The sequence below is a fragment of the Phyllobates terribilis genome, unplaced genomic scaffold (genome assembly GCF_046119375.1).
Source record: "Phyllobates terribilis strain yellow unplaced genomic scaffold, ASM4611937v1 Scaffold_7__3_contigs__length_470593459, whole genome shotgun sequence".
Taxonomy (NCBI): Eukaryota; Metazoa; Chordata; class Amphibia; order Anura; family Dendrobatidae; genus Phyllobates; species Phyllobates terribilis.
In genome coordinates, this window is record NW_027362767.1 from 244,963,594 (window position 1) to 244,982,060 (window position 18,467).

At 47.8% G+C, this 18,467-nt stretch overlaps 1 protein-coding gene across 4 annotated transcripts in view; it reads right to left on the bottom strand.

Moving 5' to 3' along the window:
* Window positions 1-6,462: 6,462 nt before the first annotated feature.
* Window positions 6,463-18,467, bottom strand: part of LOC141154342 (uncharacterized) — a 40,401-nt gene continuing 28,396 nt past the window's right edge. For all 4 annotated transcript variants that reach the window (XR_012247427.1, XR_012247426.1, XM_073640084.1 and 1 more), the window contains one exon: window positions 6,463-7,323. Coding sequence is in view for 2 of the 4 variants with exons in the window: in XM_073640084.1 (XP_073496185.1) it covers window positions 6,722-7,323 (602 nt within the window). In the remaining 2 variants the exon portion in view is untranslated. The remainder of the gene's footprint in view (window positions 7,324-18,467) is intronic.

The window sequence follows — 18,467 nt, forward strand, 5'->3', positions numbered from 1 at the left end:
AGGCTGGATCTGATATGGGGGCACTGTTGAGGCTGGATCTGTTAGGTTGGCACTGTTGTAGGCTGGATCTGATATGGGGGCACTGTTGTAGGTTGGATCTGATATGGGGGCACTGTTGTAGACTGGATCTGTTATGGAGGCACTGTTGTAGGTTGGATTTGTTATGGGGCACTGTTGTAGGTTGGATCTGTTATGGGGTTACTGTTGTAGGCTGGATCTGATATGGGGGTACTGTTGTAGGCTGGATATGTTATGGAGCCACTGTTGTAGGCTGGCTCTGATATGGGGACACTTTTAGACTGGATCTGTTATGGGTCACTGTTATAGGCTGGATCTGAAATGGGGGTACTGTCGTAGACTGAATCTGTTATGGGGTACTGTTGTAGACTGGATTTGCTATGGGTGGGTACTGTTGTGGGCTGGATCTCTTATGGGGGTTCTGTTGTAGACGGGATCTGATATGGGGGCACTGTTGTAGGCTGGATCTGCTATGGAGGTACTGTTGTAGGCTGGATTTGTTATGGAGGCACTGTTTCAGGCTGGATCTGTTATGGAGGTACGGTTTAGGACTTGTTCTGATATAGGGGCACTGTTGTAGGCTGGATCTGTTATGGGGGCACTGTTTAAGGCTGATTCTGATATGGGGGCACTGTTGTAGGCTGGATCTGTTATGGGGGTATTGTTTCAGGCTGGAACTGTTATGGAGGTACTGTTTAAGGCTGGTTCTGATTTAGGGGCACTGTTATAGGCTGGATCTGTTATGGGGACACTGTTTAAGCCTGATTCTGATATGGGGGCACTGTTGTAGGCTGGATTTGTTATGGGGGTACTGTTGTAGGCTAGATCTGTTATGGGGCACTGTTGTAGGCTAGATCTGTTATGGGGGTACTGTTGTAGCCTAGATCTGTTATGGGGTACTGTTGTAGGCTAGATCTGTTATGGGGGTACTGTTGTACCCTGGATCTGTTATGGAGGCACTGTTGTAGGCTGGATCTGTTACAGAGGTACTGTTTTAGGCTGGATCTGTTATGGGGGTACTGTTGTACCCTGGATCTGTTATAGGGGCACTGTTGTAGGCTGGATCTGTTACGGAGGTACTGTTTCAGGCTAGATCTGTTATGGGGGCACTGTTTCAGGTTGGATCTGTTATGGGGGCACTGTTTCAGGCTGGATCTGTTATGGGGGCACTGTTGTAGGCTGGATCTGTTATGGGGGCACTGTTGTAGGCTGGATATGTTATGGGGGCACTGTTGTAGGCTGGATCTGTTATGGGGGTACGTTGTAGCCTATATGTTATGGGGGCACTGTTGTAGGCTAGATCTGTTATGGGGGTACTGTTGTAGGCTAGATATGTTATGGGGGTACTGTAGGTTGAATCTGTTATGGGGGCACTGTTGTAGGCTGGATATGTTATGGGGCACTGTTGTAGGCTGGATCTGTTATGGGGGTACTGTTGTAGCCTATATCTGTTATGGGGGCACTGTTGTAGGCTAGATCTGTTATGGGGGTACTGTTGTAGGTTGGATCTGTTATGGGGCACTGCTATAGGCTGGATCTGTTATGGGGGTACGTTGTAGCCTATATGTTATGGGGGCACTGTTGTAGGCTAGATCTGTTATGGGGGTACTGTTGTAGGCTAGATATGTTATGGGGGTACTGTAGGTTGAATCTGTTATGGGGGCACTGTTGTAGGCTGGATATGTTATGGGGCACTGTTGTAGGCTGGATCTGTTATGGGGGTACTGTTGTAGCCTATATCTGTTATGGGGGCACTGTTGTAGGCTAGATCTGTTATGGGGGTACTGTTGTAGGTTGGATCTGTTATGGGGCACTGCTATAGGCTGGATCTGTTATGGGGGTACTGTTGTAGGCTAGATTTTTTATCTGGACACTACTGAAAGCCGGATCTGTTGTCATCCCTTCTTTCTTGATGTTCTTTTGGGTTAAAACATGATAATCATAACTCTACCAAATGTTGCTTTCCGGGTAGTTACCTATAAACTATGGGCTGATCAGGGTATTTTTTTTTCTATGCAAAAGTTATACATGTTTGCAATGTAATAGACCATAGCCGCGGCTGCAGAGCGAAGAGATGGGAATTTGCCCCTTTGCCAAAGGCTGTTGTGAATTAGCAGCTGTCTGCAGGCTGTCTGTTAGCAGCTCTGTATTTACATTTCAGCAGGGAGGAGCAGGAACAAAGCCGCCCCATAAAAGCCCCCCAGCCTCATTAGCTCAGGGAATGGGCCTCATCCTCACTGTTATCTTGTCACTGCTTTACAATGGGGTGCTGGGCTCAGGCGTTCTCATAGTGCCTGGCCGGGGTGAGCTCCCTGTGAGTATAGTGCTTTGTGCTGGTTCACACCTGCAGTTATCGTGTCCTTGTATTCTGCCTCGAAGACAGTAAATCAATCATCAAAGAGCATCGCCTCCACTAAAATCCCCCAACTTATTGAGTACGTTTTTATAAATTGTGTTTAGTAAAAAGTCACTAATATGGTCAACAACAGATTTTCTATAGGGGTCGGCGGCATCTGGCTTTTCCAAAAATCCTGAAGGACAACTTAGGGTAAATCATTGTGTTCAATTTCTTTTTAGAGTTTGATGGATCAGAACTAAATGACAAGGCTTCAGGGCTTGTACTAATCGATGGGAAAACAATAGGATATATTACCAATGTGGGTCGCTATTAGCTATGAGAAAGCAGAGGTGTCTTCAGGATTTGGACACAATGCCACCTCCATCCATGATTGGTTGGGTCCCAGTGACTGGACTTACATCATTATATTTCAAAAGAAAGATAGGGAATCCAGCCAGATGAAAAAAATATTAAAACTTAAAATTTATTGGGAAATATTAAAAGGGATAAAATCCATCACTATCACAAATAAAGACTTATCCACACGAGTTTAACTGACCTATGCGTTTCGGTGTACAGCCTTAATCATGATTTTATCTCGCTGGATTCCCTACCTTTCTTTTGAAGCATTCGTTGGAGCCTTGTCTCGGGTGCAGTGTCAGACTGAAGAACACTGGGTCCACCAGAGGATTTGATTCTGAGGGCCCACCTTTCTCCCCCACTCAAGAGCCCCATAGCAGCTGCAAGGTTTGCACTACGAACTCTCCTAAAGGAGAAGCCAGGGCCCACCGGAGGATTCTCCAGTACTCTGGTGGGCCAGTCCAATCCTGCTCGGGTGTGTCCGTGCGAATCCACCTACTCAGGATTACATGTGAGCCGTTATTTGGTGAGCTGACTCTCCTTTCCTATTTGTTTTTCTATACACCATTATATCACTTATTAATGTGTGATCGGTGGAGTTAGACCCTAGGAAACCTGTCACCAGCAAAAGAAATAGTCCACTGAATGCTGTTTCATGGCAGTTCTTTGTACTGCTGCTCAGCCCTTTCTTTCAGCTGACCATTGAAGGTCTTAGGGGGTAACACAAAAACATTTAAGGAAATGTCCTACCTAATCCCACCCAATTGTAAATGAAGACTTTGCTTTCTTACCAAACCTATAGGCTGAATATAGAACAATCTCTATGACCGTCCTGCTCAATTTGCACAGTTCTTCTAATTCCTCATCCAGGGCTCGATCCTTTTTGACATTGCTATATTTGCTCCCATTATCCATTGCCTCATTTTTGGCAATTGTGGACATCCTGTCCTCCCTCCAATTTATATCCTTCCTGGTTGGTATCTGACCTTCCATTGTCTGGATACTATATATCCTCATCTGTATGTACAGGCTCCTGGGCAGTATTGTTTGTAGACGTTCTCTTGTGTTGTCTACCTCCTGTAACCAACCTATGCCAGGGCAGAGGCGTATCTGGAGGGGCGACACTGGCAGGGGGTGTGGTCAGGCCACCTGACACGGTGGGCCAAGGTGTCTCCATGGTGGCTGCATTCTGCCACCCCACCGGGACTGGGAGTCGGCCATTCTCTGAGCAGGCTGTCACGCTGCTGACGTCACTCGCCGGCGCTGCAGAGGCGCCAACGGTGGTAAGTGCTCCTGTGGAGCTAAAGACACCAAAGATTTATTGTAAAGGGGGTGGGGGCAGAAGAAATAGTATTTGAGGACACAGTTTGGGGGGAAAGAAGAAGAAATAGGATTTGAGGACACAGCTTAGAGAATAAGATTTGAGGACATAGTTTTGGGAATGAGGAAGGGATGGATGCAGACACAATATGGGGAGGGGAAAGCGGGAGAAATTTGAGGACACAGTATGAGGAGCAAGAGGGAGATGGGGGCATGTATGTGGAAACATTATGAGGGGGCATGGATTAAGACACATTATCGTGAGTGGGGTGGGTGGGTGCGTGCACAATATGGTGAGGGGGGATGGGTGCAGACACAGTATGGTCAGTGGGGGGATGATGCAGACACAGTATGGTGAGTGTGTGGATGGTGCAGATAAAGTATGACGAGTGTGTGGATGGGTGTGGACACAGTATGAGGAGCGAGGGGAAGAATGTATGCGGATACAGTATAGGGAGCGAAGTTGATGGGATGGGTGCAGAAACAGTATGGGGAGTCAGGGAGATGTGTAAGAAGGCAGTATGGAGAGAGAGAGGGGGTAAATATATGAGACAGTATGGATAGCAGGAGGGGATGTAAGAGGAGACAGTATGAGGAGGGAGGGGAAACCGTGTTAGGAGACAGTATGGGAGGAGAAAAGTGTGAATGGGCACAGAATAGAGACGGAGTAGTGTGGGGGGGAGTAGCACTGGGTGACAGTTTAAGGATAAGGCCAGGGAATATAGTGAGGGGCAATTATTTATTGAGGGTCTCAGTGTAGGGCAGATATTGTTATTCAGGAGCATTATAATGACTCTGCTATTTTTAAGGGCATCGTGTGGGGATGTGCTGCAGAAGACCGGAGAAGATGGAAATCTGCAGAGACGAGATGTGGCTGTGAAAAGTCATCATGGCGTCTGTTCAAGATGAAGAAAAGAAAGAGAATGACTCCAATTAGAGACAATGTAATCTATAAGATACCTGGATGTAAATGTTTTTTTGTGATACTAATTCTCAAGTTTTTATTTATGTTAGGAACATTAAACGGATTGTCCAAGTTTGTGATGAGTCTGCAGTCATTCTATGTGACTGCAGACTTCTGAATTCTCACAGTGCGCACTGCACGCTGTCAGGATTCCCTGGTGCCGGCGATTTGTATACATGCAGTCACGTGCTGACTAGACATGTGTGGACTCACTCAATGAAAAGTAATTGAGTGAGACCAGACACATCTAATTCAGAATGTGGCCAGAAGTATATAAATCACATACTTGTGCTCACATGGCCGTCCACTTCTGCCACCGGCAATGGGGAATTCTAAAAGTGTACAGTGCAGTGCTGTGAGAATTCAGAAGCCTGAAGACACATAGAGTGGCTGCAGACTTTCATCTCAAACCTGGACAGGCCCTTTAATTATAAAATGAAGCCATGTAGCCAATCCTGACAGCATGTAATATACACACTGTCAGGATTCAGCTCTGCTTGCAGGTTCCATTAGTCATAACATGGCCACTTCATTCATATGCGATGTTCATACTTATGGTCATGTGAGAACGAGCTTCTTTTCCTACTTCTCTCAGTTTTTCACTGAAAGTTGAATTAGGAAGAGCAGCTCGTCGGCACGTCACCAAGTGTGCAAATTGCATATATGCTTGGGGAGGGGGGGTGCAAAAATGAACTCTGACCCTGGGTGCCGGAAAACCTAGACACACCTCTGTCTGTGCCGGAGTACAGAACTTAGATTAAAAAAAGCGCAAATTCCAATAAGGATGCAAGTAATTTAGTGAGGAAAAAAAGGGGGGGTTTAAGCTCACCTGCAAAGGTTGTGTAAGACACAACCACTGATGAGGCCAAAATATCAGCTGCTGCAATATCCACGAGTGTTTTCACAGAGACATCCGGGTAGGGTGGATTTTTGATATGTGCTGCTGATCCAAGATATCTCAGTAAAAAGTGGATTTATGTCAACGCGTTTCAGAGTCCATGTGATTCCTTCTTCAGGACAACCGCAAATGAAAACCACATGGGTTTATGTTTTTGTAAGAATTATAAAAAAACTATTGCCCTCCACCCAAGATTTATCTAACTTTCTCCAGTATCCGACATTTCCTTTTGTCCAATGAGATTTTGCCAGGGTCGGTCAAACATTAAATTTCCTTTCCAATTTTTTTTTTTTAGAATAAGGCTATGTTCCCACAATGGGTTTTAAGCTATTTTTTTACGTTGTTTATTCTCGATAAAAATGCAAGTAGCCTATTTTACTTAATGGGTGCAGAAAACCTACAACATCAAAAGTTCACCAAAAACTCATCGTGGAAATGTAGCCTAATACCGTGTAAACAAATGTGTAGTGCCAAAATAAAACATTTCACATAGTACAAAATAATCTTACCAAACAGTGATGACATAATGCTGCTATGCAAAGAACACACAAAAGCGCCATAAAGTACTAAAAAGTATGACAAATTTTATTAACTTTAAGAACATTTGGCAAACCAGAAAAAAAGTAATCAGGTCAAAATAAAGTTCTTCTTTCCTTGTATAAAATAAACACCTTATAAGAATTGGGAAATGAAGAACCATGAGATACGCTATCCAACAGCTGTAAGGAATAAACCTGTGCTCGAATCCAAGGATTGTTAGCTGGACATCGACCACAAATGGTAAGTCAACCTTCAGAATTCCCTTCCATAGCATGGTTAGGGGTTAGAACTTGTGATGCCAACGTTGAAGAGCATTTTCGATCCCTTTTTGAATGTCTCTGCACCAGATGTCATTACCTGCTGAATTGAGGTGAACACCATCTTCCTCAAACAAGTGAGCAGCGTCACCCTCCAGACCCATATGGCGAACCACCACTGCCCACATAGTCTTTTTGCGTCGATAACTTGTGAGTTGTTTGTTCACCTTCTTGCAAGCACTCTTAAATGGTAATTTGTTCTTTGGCTTAGGAACTTTATATCTCCTCACAATCTGTGACCATACAATTTCTACTCCTGGAAAAAGAGACTTCAACTTAAAGATATCAAACTTAATGTTATTAACTAGATCCGCCACCGAAACACCACAATAAATATCATCCCCCCCGGCATGTATAACCAGAATATCAGGGGACCGGTCTAAACGTGAGAAACGTTCAACTGTAGGTGTAACACAATCCCAAGTCAGACTGTTAAATCCTAGCCACCGAATAATGGCCTTTGCAGGCGGAAAACCCAATTGACGTCCATCTGGAACGAGTGATATTTTCTCCAATGCCGAAGCAACAAATGAATTTTCAAGAATCCAAACCAAGCAAGGATGGAGATCTGCAGGAACAAGGTTAAAAAAATGTAAAAAAAAATTGCACACATAGATCTGCATTTGACGACCCAGCCTACCCTTTCATAGTCCTACTGTATATCAAGTCTACCCACCTGAGGAACCTTTGTAATCACATAAATATTAAAGCTCAATACCATGTGGTCAGTAAAGATAACCAAATTCAACCGTAAAAAAAAGGAATTCAGGTGAAATCAAAATTTTCTGCACTCGATAAACACAAATCCAAAAAAATAGCGGCCAACCAGCTACCACTTGGCAGGATTGCTTTGAGGGCATACTGTGACATGTAAAAGTTTGGTCACCCCTGGTCAAAATTACTGTTATTGTGAACAGCGGCATACATAGGAATCATGGGCCCCATAGCAGAAGTTCTTATCCCCCCCCCCCCCCAAAAAAAAATAATAATAATTGTCGGGGGTCACAGAAGAGCAGATCTCACAACTTTCCAGCCTTTACATAGTAAGTCCCAGATCCCTCCTTCATTGCCCCCATAAAGTATGATGCCAACAAAAGTGTCCCCAGACACAATATGATATCCCCATGGTGAATTCCTCCACATGCACAGTATAATGACCCTACTGTACCCCACTTCAACTCCCAAGGCAAAGTATAGTGACCCCCAACACAGTATGATCCCCCAACTGTGACCCCCACACAGCCCTCCATGCAGTATAATGGCCCCCACACAAACCTTCACACTCCACAGAGTATAATGCACTCCCCATGGTCCTCCACATAGTATAATGCACTCCCCATGGTCCTCCACACAGTATAATGCCTCCCCATGGTCCTCCACACAGTAAAATGCAGCCTCCCATAGGGTAAAATGCAGCCCGACATAGGGTAAAATGCAGCACCCCCCCCCCATAGAGTTAAATGCAGCCCCCAATAGGGTCTTTTCTCATCTCCTTCAGCAGCTGCACGTGGCGTGGTGAAGTAACGTCATTGCGCCGCTGTGTCAGACGCAGAGGGGGAATGATGGGAGAGGGAGTGTCACATGACGCTCCCTCCTCCATCATTGCTTACAATTGTATCGGCATCTGAAGATACAGTTGCATGTGGAGCGGGGGAGACCGCGCTGGCTGGCCAGAGGGGTGGGGCCCGATGCAGGGGGTGCACGGTGCAGGCACTGACACTGGACCCCACAGCCCACGCGTGGCTTGCCGCCATTGATTGTGAACAGTTAAGCAAGTTGAAGATGAAATGATCTTTAACCACTTCGCGCCAGAGCCTGTTTTTGCCTTCGTGACCGGGCCAATTTTTTCAATTCTGACCACTGCCAGTTTATGAAGTAATTACCCTGGAACGCTTCAACGTATTCCCCTGATTCTGAGATTGTTTTTTCGTGACATATTGTACTTCATGATAGTGGTAAAATTTCTTCGATATCACTTGCGTTTATTTGTGAAAAAATCGGAAATTTGGCAAAAATTTTGAAAATTTTGCAATTTTCAAACTTTGAATTTTCATGCCCTTAAATCAGAGAGATATGTCACACAAAATAGTTAATAAATAACATTTCCCACATGTCTACTTTACATCAGCACAATTTTGGAACCCAAATTTTTTTTTGTTAGGGAGCTATAAGGGTTAAAAGTTGACCAGCGATTTCTCATTTTTCCAACAAAATTTACAAAAACATTTTTTTAGGGACCACATCATATTTGAAGTCACTTTGAGGGGTCTTTATGACAGAAAATACCCAAAAGTGACACCATTCTAAAAACTGCACCCCTCAAGGTGCTCAAAACCACATTCAAGAACTTTATTAACCCTTCAGGGGCTTCACAGGAATTTTTGGAATGTGGAAGAAAAAAATTAACATTTAACTTTTTTCACAAAAATGTTACTTTAGACCCAATTTTTTTATTTTCACAGGGGTAACATGAAAAAATGGACCCCAAATTTTTTTGTGCAATTTCTCTTGAGCGTGCTGATACCCCATATGTGAGGGAAAACCACTGTTTGGGCGCACGGCAGGGTTCGGAAGGGAAGGAGCGCCATTAGACTTTTTGAATGTAAAATTTGTCTGAATAATTAGCGGACGCCATGTTGCGTTTGGAGAGCTCCTGATGTGCCTTAACAGTGGAAACCCCCCACAAGTGACACCATTTTGGAAACTAGACCCCTTAGGGAACTTATCTAGATGTGTGGTGAGCACCTTGAACCCCAAGGTGCTTCACAGAAGTTTATAATATTGAGCTGTAAAAATAAAATTTTCACATTTTTCCCACAAAACCGTTTTTCATCCCTTAATTTTGCATTATCATAAGGGTAATAGAAGAAATTGCACCATGAAATTTGTTATGCAATTTCTCCTGAACACGCTGATACCCCATATGTGGAGGCAAATTACTGTTTGGGCACATGGCAGGGTTTGAAAGGGAAGGAGCGCCATTTGACTTTTTGAATGTAAAATTTGTTTGAATAATCAGCGGACGCCATGTCACATTTGGGGAGCCCCTAATGTGCCTAAACAGTGGAAACCCCCCACAAGTGCCACCATTTTGGAAACTAGACCCCTTAGGGAACTTATCTAGATGTGTGGTGAGCACCTTGCACCCCCAGCTGCTTCACAGAAGTTTATAATATTGAGCCGTAAAAATAAAATTTTCACATTTTTCCCATAAAAAATGTTTTTTATTCCCTAATTTTGCATTATCATAAGGGTAACAGGATAAATTGCACCATGAAATTTGTTGTACAATTTCTCCTGAGTACGCCGATACCCCATATGTGGGGGAAAACCACTGCTTTGGTGTACGGCAGGGTTCGGAAGAGAAAGAAGCTGTAACGGGTCTGGGAGGCGGAACCTATGAGCTACTATACAAGGGGGCGGTCCTTGTAAGGGAGCGGGTGGCGACCAGGCAGGCAGTCACAGCAGGTGACCGGGACAGTCTCTGGAAGAACGGGCAGGAGGTCACGGCAAGTGACCGGGGCAGTCTCTGGATGAACGGGCAGATGGTCACGGCAAGTGACCGGGGCAGTCTCTGGATGAACGGGCAGATGGTCACGGCAAGTGACCGGGGCAGTCTCTGGGTAAAGGGTTGGTACGACCTGTGGCGGCTGATGGTAGACGTGAGCTCCCAGGTGAGCAGGCGAGAGTCTCTGGATAAACGGGTGGTCACAGCATGTGACGGCGGAGCCTCCAGGAAGATCAACAGACAGGCGGCAGATGAGCGCTCCCAGGTGAGCGGGCAGAAGTCTCTGGACAGGCGCGTGGTCACAGCACGTGACGGCAGAGCCTCCAGGTAGGCTAGCAGACAGGCAGCAGATGAGCGCTCCCAGGTGAGCGGGCAGGAGTCACTGGACAGGCAGGTGGTCACAGCACGTGACGGCGGAGCCTCCAGGTAGGCTAGCAGGCAGGTAGCAGATGTGCGCTCCCAGGTGAGCGGGCAAGCTGGTCCATAGACAGACTGACAGGAGTTGGAAGGTAGACCGTCGGACCTCAGGCAAGCAAGCAGGTAGCTGATGTGCACTCCCAGGTGAGCGGGCAAGCTGGTCCTTAGACAGACTGACAGGAGTTGTAAGGCAGACCGTCGGACCTCAGGCTAGCAGGCAGGAAGCAGAATATCAGGCAGGAATAAGACAGCAAGCTGGCAGGAATCTGGCAGGTATCTGGCAGGTAACTGGCAACGGGACCTGAGGGCTGAAGCAGAGTAGTGAACAGTGCAACAACATTGCTCGGGCACCTCCATTTTGGAGGAGGTGCCTTATATATGGTGAAGTCCTCCGGCCATTGGCCGGGGACTCCTTAGGATGGCGCGCGCGGCCCCTTTAAGAGGGAGGGAGAGCGCGCGCCCTAAGCACAGTGGCCGGGAAGGAGCGCGCGCTGCCAGCAGAGCGGGAGGAGGACGCCGGGCACGGAGCAGAGAGGTGAGGGGAACCGCGTCCCTGCCTAGCAGAGGGCAGGGACGCCGGCGCTACAGTACCCCCCCCTTTAGGCCCCCCCTTTTTTAGGCCAGACAGAAATTTAGCAAGGATAAGAGGGGCATGGATGTTCTCCCGGGGCTCCCACGTTCTCTCCTCAGGATCAAACCCCTTCCAATCTACTAGAAAAAAGGTCTTTCCTCTTACCCTTTTGGTGGCAAGAATGTTCTCTACCTCAAACTCGTCCTCAGCAGAAACCGGAGCAGGAGGCGTACCTGTAGACTTGGAAAAAGAGTTAAGTACCACAGGTTTGAGGAGAGATACATGGAAGGAGTTAGGGATCCGTAAGTTGGCCGGGAGTTTCAATTTATAGGCCACCGGGTTGATCTGACTGATGACCTCCAGAGGACCGATGAACCGAGGCCCTAACTTGTAAGAAGGTATCTTGAGTCGGACATATTTAGATGAGAGCCAGACTTTATCTCCAGGACGAAATTGTGGAGGATCCAGGCGTTTTTTGTCAGCGTGTCTTTTCATCCGTTCGGACGACTGAAGGAGTGCGGATCGGGTACTCTCCCAAATGGAGGAAAATTTGCTAACGAGAGATTCCGCAGCCGGGTTGTCCACAGAGGTGGAGACAGGAAAGGAATCCGAGGATGCTGACCGAAGACTACAAAAAACGGGGATTTGGAGGAGGATTCGCTCTCGTGATTGTTATAAGAGAACTCGGCCCATGGTAGGAGATCCACCCAGTCTGAATGATGGGCATTAACGAAGTGCCGGAGGTGACTGGTCAGGTTCTGATTGATCCGCTCCACTTGACCATTGGACTGTGGGTGGTAAGCGGAAGAGAAGTCCAGGGTGACGTCTAGCAGTTTACAAGTGGCTCTCCAGAAGCGTGAGGTGAACTGTACCCCACGATCCGACACGATGTGGAGGGGCAGGCCATGAAGACGAAAGATGTGACGAATAAAGTCTTTAGCTAGCTCGGGTGCAGACGGGAGGCCTGGCAGGGGAACGAAATGAGCCATCTTGGAGAAGCGGTCAGCGACCACCCAAATGACCGTACAACCGGCAGAGACTGGGAGGTCAGTTATAAAGTCCATTGCTATATGCTGCCAGGGGGCAGCAGGTACAGAAAGCGGAAGGAGGCGACCGGCTGGCAGATGTCTCGGAACCTTGTTGCGGGCGCAGGACACACAGGCAGAAACAAAGTCTATTACGTCCTTGTGCAGGGTAGGCCACCAGTAGTGCCGGGTAATAAGCTGGAGGGTCTTTTTCTGACCGGCGTGGCCAGCCAGTTTAGACGAGTGACCCCAGTGAAGGATCTTCTCCCGATCAGGTACTGATACGAACGTCTTTCCGGGAGGGAGACGATTTAGACTCACGGGAGCCACCTGCATTACTCTGGCGGGATCGATGATGTGTTTCGGATCTTCCTCGAGATCAGACACCAGAAAGGACCGAGACAAGGCGTCCGCCTTGACGTTTTTGTCAGCCGGGCGAAAATGAAGAACAAAATCAAAGCGAGCAAAAAACAAGGACCACCGGGCTTGGCGCGGGTTAAGTCTCTGGGCATGCTGAAAGTAAGCCAAGTTCTTGTGGTCAGTGTAAATTATTACCGGGTGAAGAGCCCCCTCGAGCAGGTAACGCCACTCCTCCAATGCCAGTTTGATGGCCAATAACTCTCGGTCTCCTATGGAATAATTGCGCTCTGAGGAGGAGAAGAGTTTAGAGAAGAAGCCGCAAGTTACCATCCTCCCGGAAGATGATTTTTGAGTAAGTACCGCTCCGGCTCCAGAGGAGGAGGCGTCAACTTCCAGGAAGAACTGCTTGTTGCCGTCCGGGCGATGCAGCACCGGGGCGGAAGAGAAGGCCTGTTTTAAGGAAAGAAAGGCCTCCTCTGCTTCGGGCGGCCACTCTTTGGGATTAGTACCCTTACGGGTGAGCGCGGAAATTGGGGCAGTCCGGGAAGAGAAGTGTGGTATGAAGAGGCGGTAGTAGTTGGCGAAGCCCAGGAACCGCTGAATGGCCTTCAACCCCTCCGGTCGAGGCCATTTCTCGATGGCAGACAGTTTCTCTGGATCCATTCGTAGGCCGGTCTGAGAAATAATGTAGCCCAAAAACGGAAGCGAGGTCTACTCAAAGAGGCACTTCTCGTATTTAGCGAAGAGGTGATTCTGCCTGAGCCTGAGCAGGACCTGACGAACGTCCCTCCGGTGAGTCTGGAGATCCGGAGAGAAGACCAAGATGTCGTCCAGGTACACCACTACGCAGGAGTAGAGAAGGTCCCGGAAGATGTCATTGACCAACTCTTGAAAGACGGCAGGAGCGTTACAGAGACCAAAGGGCATTACCAGATATTCATAGTGGCCGTCCCGGGTGTTGAATGCCGTCTTCCATTCATCCCCCTGACGGATACGAACCAGGTTGTACGCCCCACGGAGGTCCAGTTTGGTGAAGATTCTAGCCCCCCTCAGACGATCAAATAACTCCGGAATGAGCGGAAGGGGGTACTTATTCTTCACCGTGATCTGGTTAAGGCCTCTATAGTCTATACAGGGACGGAGAGAGCCGTCCTTCTTTTTGACGAAAAAGAAGCCTGCTCCCGCCGGGGAGGTAGATTTCCGGATGAATCCCCTGGCCAGATTCTCCTCAATATATTCGGACATCGACCGGGTCTCAGCAGCGGATAATGGATAAATACGCCCACGGGGAGGAGTAGTACCGGGTAACAGGTCGATAGGGCAGTAGTATGGTCTATGAGGGGGTAGTGTCTCTGCCTCCTTTTTATTAAAGACATCAGCATAAGACCAATAAGGAATCGGAAGTCCAGGTAGATTAGCTGGGGTAGGAGAAGGACGGACGGGATGGACGGGAACCAGACAGGTCTTATGGCAGTCCTGTCCCCAGCGAAGGACTTCTCCGGTCTGCCAGTCAAGCACGGGTGCATGTCTCTGGAGCCAAGGTAGACCTAGCAAGAGGGCGTGAGAGAGTCCAGGCAGAACATGAAAGGAGATACTCTCAGAATGCAGCATTCCCACCTGCAGAGTAATGGATTCGGTGATGAGTTGGATGGGGCGTGGTAAGAGGCCCCCATCCACGGCAGCAACAGACAAGGGTACAGCCAGAGGTTTGGTGGGGATGCGGTATTTCTCTACCAGGGACTGTGAAATAAGATTCCCGGCTGCTCCAGAGTCAAGTTGGGCTAGTTCGAAATAACGGTTCTCCCCGCAGACGATTGACACTGACAGCAGCAGAGATGGAGAGGATTTATTCTTGTCTAGGTCGACCTCTCTGAGCGAACCTAGACACAGGCGTTTCCCGACCTCTCCGGGCAGGCACGGATCCGGTGCTCCTTACTGCCACAGTAGAAGCAGCTCCCCTCGGCACGGCGTAAGTCCTGACGGGTTTTGACCATCTTGGTCTGGTCGACCTGCATAGGCTCAGGAGAGTGTACCTGGGGAAAGACGGAGGGAGTGACGGGTTTCTGAAAAGTAGGAGCTAGACGTGGAAACCTCCTCTCACGGGTGACCTCTTTGGCACGCTCCTGGAACCGTAGGTCAATCCGGGTGGCAAGAGTTATTAGGTCATCGAGAGTGGTAGGAATGTCCCGACCGGCAAGTTCATCTTTAATACGGCTGGACAGACCCTCCCAGAAGACGGATACCAGAGCGTCGTTATCCCAGACCAGCTCCGAGGCAAGGGTACAGAACCGTATGGCATATTGGCCCACAGTGAGACTTCCCTGACGGAGGCGTAGCAGTGATGATGCGGATGAGGTCTTCCGTCCGGGTTCGTCGAAGACTTTCCGGAAAGCCGTGAGAAAGGCAGGCAAGTCGGACACCAGGGGGTCTCCTCTCTCCCATAGAGGATTTAGCCAGGCCAGGGCCTCCCCGGTGAGATGGGACATGATGAAGGCAATTTTGGCCCGGTCGGAGTTAAACTGGTGGGACAGGAGTTCAAAGTGCAGGGTGCACTGATTTATGAAGCCCCGAGCCTGGGCGGAGTCGCCTCCGAAGCGAGGAGGTGCAGAAAGCCGAGGTCCGGGGTAGGATACCATGGTATTAGTAGGCAGCGGAGCTGCCGGATTGCGAGTCATGGCACTGGCGGAGGTTGCTGGCGAAGCAGTCAGAGTGTCCAGGCGAGAATTGACATTCCGCAGGTGACCCAGGATGGACTCCTGTTGGGACCTCTGAAGGGACAGTTCATGACACAGGTCCGAGAGCGAGGGAGCTTGGGTGCCACCGGGTTCCATGGCCCGAGCAAACTGTAACGGGTCTGGGAGGCGGAACCTCTGAGCTACTATACAAGGGGGCGGTCCTTGTAAGGGAGCGGGTGGCGACCAGGCAGGCAGTCACAGCAGGTGACCGGGACAGTCTCTGGAAGAACGGGCAGGAGGTCACAGCAAGTGACCGGGGCAGTCTCTGGATGAACGGGCAGATGGTCACGGCAAGTGACCGTGGCAGTCTCTGGATGAACGGGCAGATGGTCACGGCAAGTGACCGGTGCAGTCTCTGGGTAAAGGGTTGGTACGACCTGTGGCGGCTGATGGTAGACGTGAGCTCCCAGGTGAGCAGGCGAGAGTCTCTGGATAAACGGGTGGTCACAGCATGTGACGGCGGAGCCTCCAGGAAGATCAACAGACAGGCGGCAGATGAGCGCTCCCAGGTGAGCGGGCAGAAGTCTCTGGACAGGCGGGTGGTCACAGCACGTGACGGCAGAGCCTCCAGGTAGGCTAGCAGACAGGCAGCAGATGAGCGCTCCCAGGTGAGCGGGCAGGAGTCACTGGACAGGCAGGTGTTAGAACCTTGCTCTTAGGTTTTTTCCTTTGCTGGTCACATGACCTTGTTGGCCTATTTAATCCTGCTCCGCCCTTCTGGCTTTGCTGGACTTCATTGTATATCTACTTTCTAGCTAGCCTGTGCTCTGTGTCTTGCTCTGTTAGTTTGCTTGGTTTACTGACCTCTATGTTCTTTATATTTTGTTTGTTCGTCTGTCTGCTACTATTTCTGTTAGGAGGTGTCCCATATTCCTCCCAGTCCTTAGTACTTGTAGGGATTCCTCCCCCACATCTATAGGTCTTCGTACAGACTAGCTTAGGACTTTAGCAGGTCTGATCGCAGGATCAGGTTCCCTGTTACATCGTAGGGATTCAGCTGAGTTCTATCGTAGGGACAGATCTCCTCTCTTTCCTTAGCTCTGGTAGCAGAACATAACAGTAAGTCCAGCCAGCAAATTCTCTAAGGAAAGATTTTTCTGTTCCATCATGGTGTCGGTTCAGGATTTGGCTCATCGCCTGCAGGGACTCTCTCTGGAAGTGGCCGAGCTCCGTCAGCACGTGAGTAACTGTTCTGGAGCACATTTCTTGGAGCCTAAGGTATGTTTGCCGGATTTATTTTTTGGTGAACATCGAGAATTTTTTTCATTTAAAAATGCTTGCTTATTGTATTTTCGTTTGAGACCCAAGTCCTCTGGGGATGAATCCCAGCGCGTAGGGTTCATAATGTCACTTTTGCGCAAAGAGCCTCAGGAGTGGGCCTTTTCTTTGCAACCTAGTGATACATGCTTCAGATCAGTGGATAGTTTTTTTTCTGCTTTAGGACTATTATATGATGATCCTGACCGTGTCGCATCAGCTGAAACTGAGTTGAGACGTTTAAAACAAGGATCAGGTAATGTCGAAAAATATTGTACACATTTTCGTCGTTGGTCTACTCAAACAGGGTGGAACGATTCTGCTCTGAAAAGTCTATTTCTTGCTGGGCTCAGTGAAAGGGTTAAAGACCTGCTAATTGCTTATCCTACACCTGAGGATTTGCAACAGGCTATGCAATTAGCTATACGGGTGGATAGAAGACTGCGTGCTAGGGTTAATGAGAGCAAATCCTCTGCTATGTCAGTTTCTGGTTATGATAATGTGTGTACTAACAGTGGTGAACCGATGGAGATTGGATCGGTGGCACCTCGCTCTCAAGAAAAAGACCGTCGTTTTTCGAAAGGCTTGTGTTTCTATTGCGGAAAATCTGGTCATTTGATTAAAGGCTGTGAGCTTCGTATGAAGAAAGAAAAAAAAATGGTCAGTCACGCCCGTATTGCCTGTTTAAATTCCAAGGGTGTATTTTTAGCTGCTTCCACGATTGCTCAGGAAAAATTAATGGAATTTCGGGTGTTTGTTGATTGCGGGTCTACACTGAATGTAATTGATGGGGGATTCGTGGAAAAACTCAATTTAAAACCTGAACCTTTATCATCCCCCATTGCTGTGGTTTCTGTGGATGGTTCCCCTTTGAAGAATATTACTCTCAAGGTCTGTGAATTTCCTCTCACTATTAATGGTGTTCACCATGAGAAATTGGATTTGGTAGTGTTGAATAACTTGCCTTCTCCAGTAATATTGGGATTGCCCTGGTTAAAATGTCACAATCCTGTACTGGATTGGTCTACCAGTGAAATTAAATCCTGGAGCCATAAATGTTATGACAAGTGTTGTAACGGGCGTATTGCAGCTTTGGATAGGGGAGAATTGCCTGTTCCTATTCAGGATTTTTGGAGAGTTTTTTCTGAGAAGGAATCGCAGGTTTTGCCTCCCCATAGAGACTATGATTGTTCTATTGAATTTGTCCCTGGAGCGACTCTTCCTAAAAGTCGTTTATTTAACCTTACTATTCCTGAGAGGAAGGCTTTGGAGGAATACATACAGACAAGTTTGGCCGCCGGTCACATTAGGCCCTCTAAGTCTCCTGTGGCGGTTGGATTTTTTTTTGTAAAAAAAAAGGACGGCGGTTTACGTCCTTGTCTGGATTTTCGTGAGATTAACAAAATTACGGTACGCAATCCTTACCCACTGCCATTGATTCCTGATCTGTTTAACCAGTTATTGGGGGCCAAGTGGTTCTCTAAAATTGACCTTAAGGGGGCATACAATCTGTTGCGCATGAAGGAGGGTGATGAATGGAAGACTGCTTTTAACACTCCTGTGGGTCATTTTGAGAATCTGGTTATGCCTTTTGGTCTTACTAATGCTCCTGCATTTTTTCAGAATCTGATTAATGACATCCTTAGACCTTTGATCGGTAAAAATGTGGTTGTGTATTTGGATGACATTTTGATTTATTCGCCAGATCTGGAGTCTCATTGGCGGAGCGTACGTGAGGTATTACAGTTATTAATGGACAATTCGCTTTTTGCTAAGCTGGAGAAATGTGAGTTCGCTGTACAGAGAATTAGTTTTTTGGGCTACATTATCTCCAGCAAA